General features: G+C 44.7%; 1 protein-coding gene across 1 annotated transcript; it reads right to left on the bottom strand.

Annotated features, from left to right (window-relative positions):
- Positions 1-982: 982 nt before the first annotated feature.
- Positions 983-15,062, bottom strand: LOC124017990 (eukaryotic translation initiation factor 4B-like). Its single transcript, XM_046333244.1, has 12 exons — positions 14,956-15,062; positions 13,460-13,600; positions 12,083-12,192; positions 11,733-11,834; positions 11,106-11,222; positions 10,909-10,949; positions 4,050-4,117; positions 3,706-3,937; positions 3,488-3,583; positions 3,056-3,272; positions 2,701-2,733; positions 983-2,589 (listed from the first exon to the last, which is right to left on the bottom strand). The coding sequence occupies exons 1-10, from the start codon at positions 14,966-14,968 to the stop codon at positions 3,227-3,229; spliced, it is 966 nt and encodes a 321-aa protein (XP_046189200.1). The 5' UTR covers positions 14,969-15,062; the 3' UTR covers positions 983-2,589; positions 2,701-2,733; positions 3,056-3,226.
- Between the last annotated feature and the right edge of the window lie 1,298 nt (positions 15,063-16,360).

Here is a 16,360-nt window from a genome sequence, read left to right as displayed (position 1 = left end):
CTCTGACTACAGCACACTCCTAAGGAACCCCCTCCTCCTCTGACTACAGCACACTCCTAAGGAAGGAACCCCCCTCCTAAGGAACCCCCCTCCTCTGACTACAGCACACCCCTAAGGAACCCCCTCCTCCTCTGACTACAGCACACTCCTAAGGAACCCCCTCCTCCTCTGACTACCCCCTAAGGAACCCCCCTCCTCCTCTGACTACAGCACACTCCTAAGGAACCCCCCTCCTCCTGACTACAGCACACTCCTAAGGAACCCCCCTCCTCCTCTGACTACAGCACACTCCTAAGGAACCCCCTCCTCCTCTGACTACAGCACACTCCTAAGGAACCCCCTCCTCCTCTGACTACAGCACACCCCTAAGGAACCCCCCTCCTCCTCTGACTACAGCACACTCCTAAGATACCCCCCCCTCCTCTGACAGCACACTCCTAAGGAACCCCCCTCCTCTGACTACAGCACACTCCTAAGAACCCCCCTCCTCCTCTGACTACAGCACACCCCTAAGGAACCCCCCTCCTCCTCTGACTACAGCACACTCCTAAGGAACCCCCTCCTCCTCTGACTACAGCACACTCCTAAGGAACCCCCCTCCTCCTCTGACTACAGCACACTCCTAAGGAACCCCCTCCTCCTCTGACTACAGCACACCCCTAAGGAACCCCCTCCTCCTCTGACTACAGCACACCCCTAAGGAACCCCCCTCCTCCTCTGACTACAGCACACTCCTAAGGAACCCCCTCCTCCTCTGACTACAGCACACTCCTAAGGAACCCCCCCCCCCCTCTGACTACAGTATATGCCTCAGGACCCACGCCATCCTCAGACTACAGTATATGCCTCAGGACCCACGCCATCCTCAGACTACAGTATATGCCTCAGGACCCACGACGTCCTCAGACTACAGTATATGCCTCAGGACCCACGACATCCTCAGACTATAGTATATGCCTCAGGACCCACGCCATCCTCAGACTACAGTATATGCCTCAGGACCCACGCCATCCTCAGACTATAGTATATGCCTCAGGACCCACGCCATCCTCAGACTATAGTATATGCCTCAGGACCCACGACGTCCTCAGACCCCAGCTTACTCCCATCGCTCCCTCTCTCCTCAGTTACACAGCAATGCCTGTTTCCCATCAGCGTTCTGAAGTGGAGAACTGAATGTCAGAGGTCACAACCTGGGCCAAAACCCAGCTTAAAAGGTCACAGGGGTCAGGGGTGTGGTGGAAGGGGTGGTTAGGATATACAGGATATTACAAGATCAACAGTCAAATATTGTATTTTTTTATCTATTTGAAGTGAACAAGAGAACCTAAAATGTGACAGAGAAACTTAAAGCCCAGTTCAACAGAAGAAACGGAAAAAGTGGGTGAATAACGCACTAAGCTGTGAAGTGATGGGTTAGATTCAGAAAATCAAAACTTGCATAATTTAGTAGTGGTATACCATAAAATACATTCCTTATATCCACTTTGGTAAATCTCTCCCACTCTGTGACCTACCCACATGGAGTTGATGAAATCCATCTCAACATTCCCATGGCTTAAAGAACCACATGAGTCTGTTTCCACATTCATGCACGTTACATAGAGAAACAAACATCCAATGAGATGTGCTTCTTCACTTGTGATAGTGGGGTTACATACAGTACATACAATGTCAAAAACACCTTCTGCATTCAATTCCATTCAACACATGGCCCATGGATAAGAGTGAGTGAAGATCATGCCTCCAATACATTTAGGACAGTTCACACAATTTTTTTCATGACATCCTGGTTTTGCCAGGAGATTTTCAGGCAGGTCCGGATGAGGTGGAAGGAAGGAAGCGTTTCCTTTCTGGAGAGGAAGCCATTGGCGGTATATTGGGACAGTGGCTGAAAAGATCCAGTTAATGACGGCTACAGATGATGATCAGAGAAACACAAACATCGCATCCCCCACAGTACATTTTTTTGTGCCCCTTAAAACAGGGGACTTTCCTGTCTTTTCTTTTATTTAAAACTCCAGTCTGTCCCTCTGAGATAGACCCTCCAGCATTAGTATAACCAGGTTTAGAGCTCAGAGAACCTACATAGTCCAGCATCTCGACTGGCGGGTGGTGAAGACGCATGTAGCTACACATCTCTCAACCCCACCTTTTACATGTTTTTTTATAATGACAAATTCAACCTTATTAAAAACCCGTCCAGCATTTCTCTAACCTGGTTGCTGTCTCTGTTTTGATATATTACATAACACTCCTTGCCAAAGATTTGGAAAATTGTCAGGAGTGACAAGAAGTGGAATGTTAGCTAAAAAGACTGGTACCCAGACTAGTATTTCTCTATGTTTAGGTCCAATCTTGAAGGTGCAGCCAGCCGGCAGTGGGGTGGGTTTCTCTTTAAGCAGGTTAGCAGGAAGGGAGCTGTAGAGCTGCTCCAGCCAGGTTGCTGGGCAGACCTCATTCTTTGCATCTTCCATCTTCTTCACTTCTTTCATTCACCCTCCCTATGCATTGTCCTCCATATTGTCATGTGGGTCTGCGTCCATTATATCAAGGCTGCATACTGTATCTATTCGCTGCGATCGACCTCTGAACAGAATTGGGGGGAAAAAGTAGATCCGTTTTTCAATTGAAACGTTTGAAAATCCCTAAAACCTGAATGTAGCAGTTACATTCAGTTTGTCAGCAATCAATGCTTACCTTCTTTATCTGCCTGAGGCACTTCATCATCAGCTAAGCAGGAGGAGTGGGAAAATACAAAAAGGACAGATGTCAATAAAACTACCTTCAGTTAGGTTCAATAAAACTACCTTCAGTTAGGTTCAATAAAACTACCTTCAGTTAGGTGCAATAAAACTACCTTCAGTTAGGTGCAATAAAACTACCTTCAGTTAGGTGCAATAAAACTACCTTCAGTTAGGTGCAATAAAACTACCTTCAGTTAGGTGCAATAAAACTACCTTCAGTTAGGTGCAATAAAACTACCTTCAGTTAGGGGACTGTGGATTGTAGGGTGAGGTGTACCATAGAATTAATCTACAGGATGACCTCTAACCTGGTGAGCTGTAGGGGTGTGTCATTGCGGGGGAGACGGTGGCCGGGCCTCGCCCTCACTGGAGCCCCCAACGGGCGTGGTCCTCTTGGCCCAGGCGTTCTCCTTGGGAGGTGGAGCAAGGCGGACTGTCTTGTCTGGGAGGGCTCGGCCACAGGGGAGGAGGGCTCCTCTTCACGCCCACTGTCCACCGAGCGTTCGCTCTCCCTGCGCTTGGAGGCTGGGAATCAGAGAGGAAGAATAAAATAAAAACACTATATGACTGTTGTCCTATGTCAACAAATGTCCAACAGGAAATGAGTGTCCTGCTTTTATACCAACCCTGGGAAAGGAGCCTGCTTGCACCTCAACATTAGCCTCTGAAGGTGTCTAAGAGAATAGAGTACTGATATCGTCACTGACTCAATTACCCATCATAACCAGTAAATTGCTCACCTCTGCCAGATTGGCCACGGTTGTCTGGTTTGGGAAGACTCACTGCCAGTCTGAGAGCGTCCTGCAGGTTGGTCCTCACTGCGCCAGCTGGGGTGCCTGAGGGATGGTCAGGATCAATGAGTCAAAGATAACATAACACAGTATAATTTAAGTTTATTCTACAGACATACTCCATTTCCTCATGTTAGCCTATGATCTTCTTCCCTTTCGTAACATACCTCTCTCTGGGATTGTGGTCGGTGATTCTGTCTTCTAACTCTCGCTGCAGTTTTTCCTGTTCCCTCTTCAGCCTCTCCTCCACCTCTCTCTCCTTGGCAGCCGTGTCCACTGGCTTGGCCCTACCGAAGATGGAGGCAGCCCTGTCCGAGCGGGCAGACGGGGCACTGCTCTGCTCCACCTCTTTAGGTAGGCTACGGGGTTTCAGTATCAACTTGGGCCTCTCCACAGCACCTGGGTATGACCATAGAGGACAAAAAAAGGAGAGGTTTTAATGTACACCCTGGTACTGTGTGGCTGGGCCAGTGCACATTAAGAATGACAATTTTATTTAAAACCTTCTCACCTCGGTCACAACGGCTTTCCTCCGGTCTATCGTATCGGTCACCACCACGGTCACCATAGCGATCCCCACTACCCTGGTGTCATCCCGTCAGTAGCTATCCTGTCAGTAGCCATCTTGCCGGTAGCTATCCTGTCCTTCCTCATCATGCCTGTAGCCAGTGCCAAATGCCCTGCGACCCCCACCACCACCACCCCCACCCCCACCCCCACCACCACCGCAACAGTCAAAACTACCCGAGGGAAGCAAAAATACAATATTAGTCATACTACAAGACTTCACAAACAACATAACAAAAACACAACACCCACTATACAAAAGTCGAATGTGATCAACATATATTTTCCAAAGTTTGTCAAATATTTTCAGTTTTTGGTTAACTTTATAATATATCAAATCTAAAGGGAGGTTACTAGATTGTCAACCCTCCAGTTTGGTATTGACGGTGAGCATGAGGCTTTCCAATCGATGGGTATACATTGTTTTGCAGCAATTAGACCTAGATTTAAAAATTATTCTGACATCGATCACCAATATTTACATTTCCCAACAGACATAAATCGTGGAGATGGATGGATGTAAATTCCTAGACACAATGAAATGCTAGCACAGACATTATCCCCAAAAGATGTTAGTCACATGACCAGCACATGTAATAGGGTTCTGTTGTGCTCTTTGCATCTCCAACAGAGATGTGACATTTCTGTGTGAATTCTGTCGGGAATGTAGCAAGTGTAAAACAGTCCATTTGAATCTTGAGGTATTCCCATCCCAAATAAAGTTGGAGAGCAGGCCATTTATTTGATTTAAAAAGTTGGATGGAATTGAAATTGGCAGGGCATGGAATACATACACCAACCTCAGTAATACGGTTGAAGTCGGAAGTTTACATACACTTAGGTTGGAGTCATTAAAACTAGTTTTTTCAACCACTCCACAAATTTCTTGTAAACAAACTATAGTTCTGGCAAGTCGGTTAGGACATCTACTATGTGCAAGACAAGTAATTTATCCAACAATTGTTTACAGACAGATTATTTCACTGTATCACAATTCCAGTGGGTCAGAAGATTACATACACTAAGTTGACTGTGCCTTTAAACAGCTTTGAAAATTCCAGAAAATTATATCATGGTTTTAGAAGCTTCTAATAGGCTTATTGACATAATTTGAGTCAATTGGAGGTGTACCTGTGGATGTATTTCAAGGCCTACCTTCAAACTCAGTGCCTCTTTGCTTGACATCACGGAAAAATCAAAAGAAATCAGTCAAGACCTCAGAAAACAAATTGTAGACCTCCACAAGTGTGGTTCATCCTTGGGAGAAATATCCAAACGCCTGAAGATACCACGTTCATCTGTACAAACAATAGTACGCAAGTATAAACACCATGGGACCACGCAGCCGTCATACTGCTCAGAAAGGAGAGGCGTTCTGTCTCCTAGAGATGAACCTACTTTGGTGCAAAAAGTGCAAATCAATCCCAGAACAACAGCAAAGGACCTTGTGAAGACACTAGAGGAAACAGGTACAAAAGTATCTATATCCACAGTATAACGAGTCCTATATCGTCATAACCTGAAAGGCCGCTCAGCAAGGAAGAAGCCACTGCTCCAAAACTGCCATAAAAAGCCAGACTACGGTTTGCAACTGCACATGTGGACAAAGATCGTAGTTTTTGGAGAAATGTCCTCTGGTCTGATGAAACAAAAATAGAACTGTTTAGCCAATGACCATCGTTATGTTTGGAGGAAAAAGGGGGACGCTCGCAAGCCGAAGAACACCATCACAACCGTGAAGCACGTGGGTGGCAGCATCATGTTGTGGGGGTGCTTTGCTGCAGGGGGACTGGTGCACATCACAAAATATATGGCATCATGAGGAGGGACAATTATGTGGATATATTGAAGCAACATCTCAACACATCAGTCAGGAAGTTAAAGCTTGGTCGGAAATGGGTCTTCCAAATGGACAATGACCCCAAGCATACTTCCAAAGTTGTGGCAAAATGGCTTAAGGACAACAAAATCAAGGTATTGGAGTGGCCATCACAAAGCCCTGACCTCAATCCTATAGAACATTTGTGGGCAGAACTGAAAACACGTGTGAGAGCAAGGAGGCCTACAAACCTGACTCAGTTACACCAGGAATGGGCCAAGGCTACCCGAAATGTTTGAACCAAGTTAAACAATTTAAAGGCAATGCTACCAAATACTAATTGAGTGTATGTAAACTTCTGACCCACTGGGAATGTGATGAAAGAAATAAATGCTTAAATAAATCCATCTCTACTATTATTCTGACATTTCACATTCTTAAAATAAAGTGGTGATCCTAACTGACCTAAAACAGGGAATTTTTACTTGGATTAAATGTCAGGAATTGTGAAAAACTGAGTTTAAATATATTTGGCTAAGGTGTATGTAAACTTCCAACTTCAACTGTAGGTCCTTCCACTCCAACCTAGGACATGCATTCCTGATTTTTTATTTTATTTATTTCACCTTTATTTAGGCAAATTGAGAACAGGTTCTCATTTACAATTGCGACCTGGCCAAGATAAAGCAAAGCAGTTCGACACATACAACAACACAGAGTTACACATGGAGTAAAACAAACATACAGTCAATAATACAGTAGAAAAATAAGTATATATACAATGTGAGCAAGTGAGGTGAGATAAGGGAGGTAAAGGCAAAAAAAGGCCATGGTGGCGAAGTAAATACAATATAGCAAGTAGAACACTAGAATGGTTGATTTGCAGTGGAAGAATGTGCAAAGTAGAGATAGAAATAAAGAAGTGTAAAGGAGCAAAATAAATAAATATATACAGTAGGGAAATATGTAGTTGTTTGGGCTAAATTATAGGTGGGCTATGTACAGGTGCAGTAATCTGTGAGCTGCTCTGACCGTTGGTGCTTAAAACTAGTGAGGGAGATAAGTGTTTCCAGTTTCAGAGATTTTTGTAGTTCGTTCCAGTCATTGGCAGCAGAGAACTTGAAGGAGAGGCGGACGAAAGAAGAATTGGTTTTGGGGTTGACCAGAGAGATACAGGTGGGTGCTGCTATGGTGACCAGCGAGCTGAGATAAGGGGGGACTTTACCGATGCCGATGAGGATGTGGTGATTGACATAGTCGAAAGCCTTGGCCAGGTCAATGAATATGGCTGCACAGTATTGTTTCTTATCGATGGCGGTTAAGATATCGTTTGGGACCTTGAGCGTGGCTGAGGTGCACCCATGACCAGCTCTGAAACCAGATTGCATAGCGGTGGGATTCGGAATGGTCGGTAATCTGTTTGTTGACTTGGCTTTCGAAGACCTTAGAAAGGCAGAGTAGGATAGATATAGGTCTGTAGCAGTTTGGGTCAAGAGTGTCCCCCCCCTTTAAAGAGGGGGATGACCGCAGCTGCTGTCCAATCTTTGGGAATTCTCAGATGACACGAAAGAGAGGTTGAACAGGCTAGTAATAGGGGTGGCAACAATTTCGGCAGATCGTTTTAGAAAGGGTCCAGATTGTCTAGCCCGGTTGATCTGTAGGGGTCCAGATTTTGCAGCTCTTTCAGAACATCAGCCGACTGGATTTGGGAGAAGGAGAAATGGGGAAGGCTTGGGCGAGTTGCTGTGAGGGGTGCAGTGCTGTTGACCGGGGTAGGGGTAGCCAGGTGTAAAGCATGGCCAGCCGTAGAAAAATGCTTATTGAAATGCTCAATTATAGTGATTATAGTGGTGACAGTGTTTCCTATCCTCAGTGCAGAGGGCAGTTGGGAGGAGGTGTTCTTATTCTCCATGGACTTTACAGTGTCCCAGAACTTTGAGTTTGTGTTGCAGGAAGCAAATTTCTGCTTGAAAAAGCTAGCTTTGGCTTTTCTAACTGCCTGTGTATATTGGTTTCTAGCTTCCCTGAAAAGTTGCATATCACGGGGGCTGTTCGATGCTAATGCAGAACGCCATAGGATGTTTTTGTTTTGGTTAAGGGCAGTCAGGTCTGGAGAGAACCAAAGGCCATATCTGTTCCTGGATCTAAATTTCTTGAATGGGGCATGCTTTTTTAAGATGGTGAGGAAGGGATTCTTAAAAAATAACCAGGCATCCTCTACTGACGGGATGAGATCAATATCCTTCCAGGATACCCCGGCCAGGTCGATTAGAAAGGCCTACTCGATGAAGTGTTTCAGGGAGCGTTTGACAGTGATGAGTGGAGGTCGTTTGACCGCTGACCCATTACAGATGCAGGCAATGAGGAAGTGAACGCTGAGATCTTGGTTGGAAACAGCAGAGGTGTATTTAGAGGGCAAGTTGGTTGGGATGATATCTATGAGGGTGCCCGTGTTTACGGCTTTGTAGTGGTACCTGGTATGTTCATTGATAATTTTTGTGAGATTGAGGGCATCAAGCTTAGATTGTAGGATAGCTGGGGTGTTAAGCATGTTCCAGTTTAGGTCGCCTAGTAGCACGAGCTCTGAAGATAGATGGGGGGGGGGGGGGGGGGCAATCAGTTCACATATGGTGTCCAGAGCACAGCTTGAGGCAGAGGGTGGTCTATAGCAGGCGGCACCGGTGGGAGACTTATTTTTAGAGAGGTGTATTTTTAAAAGTAGAAGTTCAAATTGTTTGGGTACAGACCTGGATAGTAGGACAGAACTCTGCAGGCTATCTTTGCAATAGTTTGAAACACCGCCCCCTTTGGCCGTTCTATCTTGTCTGAAAATGTTGTAGTTAGGGATGAACATTTCAGAATTTTTGGTGGTCTCCCTAAGCCAGGATTCAGACACGGCTAGAACATCCGGGTTGGCAGTGTGCTAAAACAGTGAATAAAACAAACTTTGGGAGGAGGCTTCTAATGTTAACATGCATGAAACCAAGGCTATTACGGTTACAGAAGTCATCAAAAGAGAGCGCACGGGGAATAGGAGTGGAGCTAGGCACTGCAGGGCCTGGATTCACCTCTACATCACCAGAGGAGGAGTAGGATAAGGGTATGGCTAAAAGCTATGAGAATTGGTCATCTGGAACAGAGAGTAAAAGGAGGTTTCTAGGGGCGATAAAATAGTTTCAAGGTATAATGTACAGGCAAAGGTATGGTAGGATGTGAATACAGTGGAGGTAAACCTAGGTATTGAGTGATGATGAGAGAGATATTGTCTCGAGAAACATCATTGAAACCAGGTGATGTCATCGCATGTGTGGTTGGTGGAACTAATAGGTTGGATAAGGTATAGTGAGCAGGACTAGAGGCTCTACAGTGAAATAAGCCAATAAACACTAACCAGAACAGCAATGGACAAGGCATATTGACATTAAGGAGAGGCATGCTTAGTTGAGTGATCATAAGGCTCCATTGAGTAATGAGGTTGGTTGGGTTCACGGCGATTCAGACAGCTAGCCGTGCCATCAGGCTAGCATAGGATGGAGGTCTGTTTTTAGCCACCTCGTGCCTTTCCGTCGGTAGATTAGTGGGGTTCCGTGTGGTAGAGGGGATCAATCCAATTGGCAAAATATATATAGTTATAGTGACCCAAGAAAAATTGTCCGATAGACCTATTTAGATAGCAGCCGATAAGACAGCTAACGATTAGCTAGATGGGCGTTCAGGTAATGTCGCGACGGAGGGGCCAGTTGGATAACTCCCTCAGGCAGATAACGTCGGTAGTCCAGTCATGAAGGTCCAGTGGGGCTCCGCATCGGCAGTAAAACAGGTCCGGATAGGTGATTGTAGCCCAGGAGTGGCTGATGGAACTCTTCAGCTGGCCAGCTCCGGAATAATTGATGTTTGCTCCGGGATCGATGTAAGCCAATAGTCACACGGATAGCAGCTAGCTAGCTGCGAGATCCAGGTGTAAATGTCCAGAGCTTGCGGTTGAAATCCGGGGATATGGAAAGAAAAATAGGTCCGGTATGTTCTGGTCTGAGTCGCGTTGTACAAAACTGCCGATAGATTTTCGAGCTAAAGGATAGCTGATGACCACAAACAGTGGTTAGCTGAATACTAACATTAGCCAGTAAACTGGCTAGCTTCTGGCTATTGCTTCTATTGTGGATTTCAGATGAGGTAAATAAATAACTTCTTTTTTTTTTTAATTGGTGAGGCCGGTTGCAGGAGAGTGTTTTGAAGTTGAGTTTTTGGAGAATAAAATATATAAAAGATATGCGAAGAAAGGTGTAAATATATATATACATGGGACACAACAAGACGAGGACAAAGGACGTCTGACTGCTATGCCATCTTGGGATAAGACCTAAGGGATGAAGGGTCGAAACATTGCAACAAAATCACCTGGGAGCATGAACAGCATCGTATGGCGTTTTCCTTTTTCATGAGTTCGCCTATAACGCCATCATCTGCAAAAAAAAAGTACCTAGATGTGTGTATGTATGTTCTTCAGCTTTTGTACTGTAGCTACGCAAACATAATATTCACACCTTTGTCCTTAGACTGTTAGGTTCTTATCTTTCAGAGTAAATAACTCACGGACTCTAGAGAAGCTTTAACCAAATTTAATTCTGCTCAAAGGGTCAGACAGACCAACATTTCTCACCATCACAGTTATATACCTCCCCCTTAAGACACTCCTCCTTCTCTCCAATCCTTAAATCTTATGGTTCCACAGGAAAAGGGTAGTAAACCTTTAGTAACCTTTACCTTCAGGGGATCTGACCTCACCTCCTGACCTCAACCCCTCCTCCTTCTAGTCCACAGATGTCCATCCGTCTCCCCAATAGCAATCCGTTGATCTCCTCCCGTCCACCCAACACATTCCACAGTCACTCTCTTTCTACAGATCTCACTCCTTAATATACTATGCGTCTGATCTATCATGTCTTTATTATCTCAATGTTCAAAATGTCAAATCCCACAAGACCAATCTGCAATGTCCACAAGGATCCTTCTGTTTCCGAAGTTCTGCATGGAGGAAGAGGAGGAAGAGCAAACAACATTAAAAAAGTAATGGATGACATGTGCCATCTAGTGGCCAAACCTATTGACTGCCGTTTCACCAGCTTGTGGCTAAACCTAATGACTATTTTCCTTGAAGCTCACTTTGTAAAATGGACTAACCTCTTTGTTTAGACTCAAGGCACTCAGGAGAGATTCGACATCATCAAACTCAGCATAGCCAAAACCCTTCGAGCGGTCTTGGTTACTGGGTTCTCTAGGAAGATGTACTGCACTGATCTATACACACACACACACACACACACACACACACACACACACACACACACACACACACACACACACACACACACACACACACACACACACACACACACACACACACACACACACACACACACACACACACACACACACACACACAGACAGACAGACAGACAGACAGACAGACAGACAGACAGACAGACAGACAGACAGACAGACAGACAGACAGACAGACAGACAGACAGACAGACAGACAGACAGACAGACAGACAGACAGACAGACAGACAGACAGACAGACGCAGCAGATGCTTTCATCCAAAGAGACTTACAGTCATGCCTGCATACATATTATGTACAGGTGGACCTGGGAATCGAATCCACTATCCTGGCATTACAAGTGCAATGCACTACCAACTGAGCTACAGAGGACCCACATAGGATTTAACAGTGTAACACAACAGATTTAGGCTAAATGTTATGTTTTGGGTAGGGCCAAACATGTGCTAAATGTGAAATGCACTTACCCCCACGCCCCTGAAGAAGTCCATGATGGAGTCCTCAGTCACGTCGTAGGGCAAGTTGCCCAGGAAGGCGGTGTAAGGGGGACCGCGAGGAATACAAGAGCGGTCAACTTTGGCTCCCGGGCTGAACGGGGTGCTGTGGGCAGGATGGAGCGGTCGATGGCTGGGGCCAGGGCTGAACGGGGTGCTGTGGGCAGGATGGAGCGGTCGATGGCTGGGGCCCGGGCTGAACGGGGTGCTGTGGGCAGGATGGAGCGGTCGATGGCTGGGGCCCGGGCTGAACGGGGTGCTGTGGGCAGGATGGAGCGGTCGATGGCTGGGGCCCGGGCTGAACGGGGTGCTGTGGGCAGGATGGAGCGGTCGATGGCTGGGGCCCGGGCTGAACGGGGTGCTGTGGGCAGGATGGTGCGGTCGATGGCTGGGGCCCGGGAAATATCCTCCTCTGTATGCCAGGAGGTGGATACTGGAGGGAGAAGGGAGAAATTTAGAGGGATTGGAGGTTAAAGGGCCAATCGATGATTGAACATTATTATTATTTTTTTAAACTTTCAAATTAATAATATACAGTGCCTTCAGAAAGTATTCACACCCCTTGACTTTGTGTTGTGTTACAGTCTGAATTTAAAATTTAAAATGTATTAAATTCAGATTTTGTGTCTCTCACCTACACACAATACACCTTAATGGAAAGCGCTCAGGGATTTCACCATGAGGCCAATGGTGACTTTAAAACAGTTAGAGTTTAATGGCTGTGATAGGAGAAAACTGAGGATGGGTCAACAACACTGCAGTTACTCCCCAATACTAACCTAGAGTAAAAAGAGTGAAAAGAACAAAGCCTGTACAAAATACAAATATTCCAAAACATGCATTTTTGCAATAAGGCACTAAAGGCACTAAAGTAAAACTGCAAAAAATGTGGCAAAGAAATGAACTGAATGTTCTGAATACATAGTGTTATGTTTGGTGCCAATGCAACACAACACATCACTGAGCACCACTCTTCAAATGTATGATGGTGGCTGCATCATGTTATGGGTATGCTTGTAATTGGCAAAGACTAGTGAATTTTTTTTTGGGGGGGATAAAAATAAATGGAATAGAGCTAAGCACAGGCAAAATCCTAGAGGAAAACCTGGTTCAGTCTACTTTCCAACAGACACTGGGAGACAAATTCACCTTTCAGCAGCACCATAACCTAAAGCACAAGGCCAAATATACACTGGAGTTGCTTACCAGGTCAACATTGAATGTTCCTGTGTGGCCTAGTTACAGTTTTCACTTTTACTCCATTGTTTATAAACAATGTAATTGTAAACAAACAATTTATAGCCTCAAAACATGGTTGAAAGTATAATTTTGATCTCATGGATGATGTGTCATTGCATGCATAACTCTGTCTATGAATTTGAGAGTGGTTACATTTCTCCAGCCCCAATCCTCAGATAGTTGCTAAAAACAGTGCCGGGGTCGCAATTTTTGTCATTGTTTAAACTGCAGATTTCCTTTTAAGATCATGCTGCCTTGGTACGTACAGATCCTTACGATAAGATGGGTCAGATGCTGTTCTGTGTACTGACCAGAGATGAATGTCACAGAACAGCATTGGGCCTACATGAGTTACAGTAGCCAAATCTTAACAACATGTATCCTGGTTGGGAACACTCAACGTATTGGAGAAAGGAGAACAAATAACTCTGATGCTGAATCCTTTTCCTGAAGAATCTCACCCTCTGTGTCTAGGTCATCTGTCTCCTCAGCCCAGCTGCTAGTGGGCTTGGTGGGGGGGTAACTTGGGGGTGCATTACCCCCCTTGTCCTCTGCCAGGAAGTTAGTCAGGGATAGGGTCTTATTCCCCGTCTTCTTAGCTGCTGTGAGGAGAGGGTGACATTTTATCATGGTCAAACAGCTCTTTGGCAAGTTTCTGACAAGACTCACTGTGACAGGAAAATGGTAGTGCTGCTGCACCCCCGTCTATGGAATAATTTTCCTCGAAATCTAAAGGCACAACCTAGATTCGAGCCAATGTCTTAAATAGTTGAACATGTTATTACTCCTACCTCGTGAAAGTGACTGAAAGACACTTTTTCATTTTTTGTTGTTGTCAAAAACAACTTTATATTGAAGGAGTGCCTTTGAGTTACAAATGCGCAGTTCGGCGCTAAACACGATTACGTGATTCCACGCATTAGTTTAGCTTGCCAACATCGCCATGACGTTTTTCTTTTTACACATTACAAGTGTGATTGGGGATTATAGTGGAGAAGGACATGTAACATATCTTCATACTGTCTTTGGCCTTATTGTGCTGGCTTGGATCATGTATTTTTACACTATCCTTTACAATATTGTAATGAAACAGGTCTCGAACCCTCGACATTCGAGCCAGAGGTCCGGCACGCTATCGACAAAGCCGCAAAAGCACAGCGCTTATAAACCCAGGGTCGCGACACTATGATTCCAGCAATAAGGGTGGACGGGTAACCTGGCCATCCCAGTAGTGTACAACTCAGCGTGGCTTGCTTTTGCGCCAAAGGGATTGAATCAGGCAAGCGTTTTTGCGTATGTTGCACTTAGCAGTGAGTCATTGACGGAAAATAATATCCCTGCAAAGAGACTAACAGAGCCCGATTTGTAAGGGTCATTCCAAGCCCGCCACATGGGTCACAGAACCGTGTGTAATGTGGATGTTCACTTCACAGACTTGCAGAAGAGCATGAAATGAGGCCATTACCAATTCCCTCCTCCATCAGATGTTGACGCACCACAAAAACATAAACTACCCCCCACCCTGGTCTACTACGCATGCCCCAGACACTGTCAACGGAGGCTAGCCAGCTGTCTACTCTTTGTTTACATAGATGTCAGGTCAAGTGTCTATATAACTTTGGGTACATATTTCTACAACCCTGCAGATATAACTAATTGTGTTGACATAGTTTGTTTGGGACTGCGACAGTTGCATACTATCTATGATGGTGCATGATCATTCCTGTGCACAATGACCAGCTGGTCTTCGGAGAAAAATAACGTTACCCTGTAAAGTGCGATGTTTACATGGTTCCATGCCCACTCCCCCCTGCAGCGTCCGCCACGATTACAGCCCCTCCTGACACAAAGCATGTGAAGTCGACACACCCGGAAAAAGTATGCATTTCAAAACGGTGAATCCATCCCTTTCTATAAACACCCGGCCCATGCAGAATTGAGCTAACATAATTCTCACCTGACGTCGCCATGTTGGAGAACAACTGCCAGGATCTTGGATGGAGACGCGGGCACACAAGTATCCGCGTGCATGCTGCGCATAGTGTTTTCGTGATTTGCAGTGGTGTAGATCACTCTATCACTGTGGTGTAGATAACTCTATCACCACTGGAGAGCAGGCTAGGCCTAATTGACGGAATGAGAGGTTTTCAAAAGTTATTAATGAGGGTGTAACAAAATGCTTGCGTTTCTATCTCCAACAGTGCCGTAATATCGAACAAGTAACAATACACACATTCAACGTCAAGGAATGGAATTAAGAATATATAAATATTTGGATGAGCAATGTAAGAACATAGACTAAAATACAGTAGAATTAGCACAGTGAACGTATGCCTATATTCACTATGCTAATCCTATTGCATGATGACCTTAATATGACGCCATTTACTGTATTTGGTAGAAAAGGTGTTTGGTCTGTTCTGAGTGGAGAATATCCATCCAAATCAGATGTTATTTGTTATATACACGTGTTTAGCAGATGTTATTGGTCACATACATGTGTTTAGCAGATGTTATTGGTCACATACACGTGTTTAGCAGATGTTATTGGTCACATACATGTGTTTAGCAGATGTTATTGGTCACATACATGTGTTTAGCAGATGTTATTGGTCACATACACGTGTTTAGCAGATGTTATTGGTCACATACATGTGTTTAGCAGATGTTATTGGTCACATACATGTGTTTAGCAGATGTTATTGGTCACATACATGTGTTTAGCAGATGTTATTGGTCACATACACGTGTTTAGCAGATGTTATTGGTCACATACACGTGTTTAGCAGATGTTATTGGTCACATACACGTGTTTAGCAGATGTTATTGGTCACATACACGTGTTTAGCAGATGTTATTGGTCTCATGTGTTTACATGTGTTTAGCAGATGTTATTGGTCACATACACGTGTTTTTAGCAGATGTTATTGGTCACATACACGTGTTTAGCAGATGTTATTGGTCACATACACATGTTTAGCAGATGTTATTGGTCACATACACGTGTTTAGCAGATGTTATTGGTCACGTGTTTAGCAGATGTTATTGGTCACATACACATGTTTAGCAGATGTTATTGGTCACATACACGTGTTTAGCAGATGTTATTGGTCACATACATGTGTTTAGCAGATGTTATTGGTCACATACATGTGTTTAGCAGATGTTATTGGTCACATACATGTGTTTAGCAGATGTTATTGGTCACATACACATGTTTAGCAGATGTTATTGGTCACATACATGTGTTTAGCAGATGTTATTGGTCACATACACATGTTTAGCAGATGTTATTGGTCACATACATGTTTGATTTAGCAGATGTTATTGGTCACATACACATGTTTAGCAGATGTTATTGG

This window comes from Oncorhynchus gorbuscha, linkage group LG03 (genome assembly GCF_021184085.1).
Source record: "Oncorhynchus gorbuscha isolate QuinsamMale2020 ecotype Even-year linkage group LG03, OgorEven_v1.0, whole genome shotgun sequence".
Classification (NCBI taxonomy): Eukaryota; Metazoa; Chordata; class Actinopteri; order Salmoniformes; family Salmonidae; genus Oncorhynchus; species Oncorhynchus gorbuscha.
Note: the sequence above shows the minus strand (reverse complement) of the source record. Positions and strands in the feature narration are given on the sequence as shown.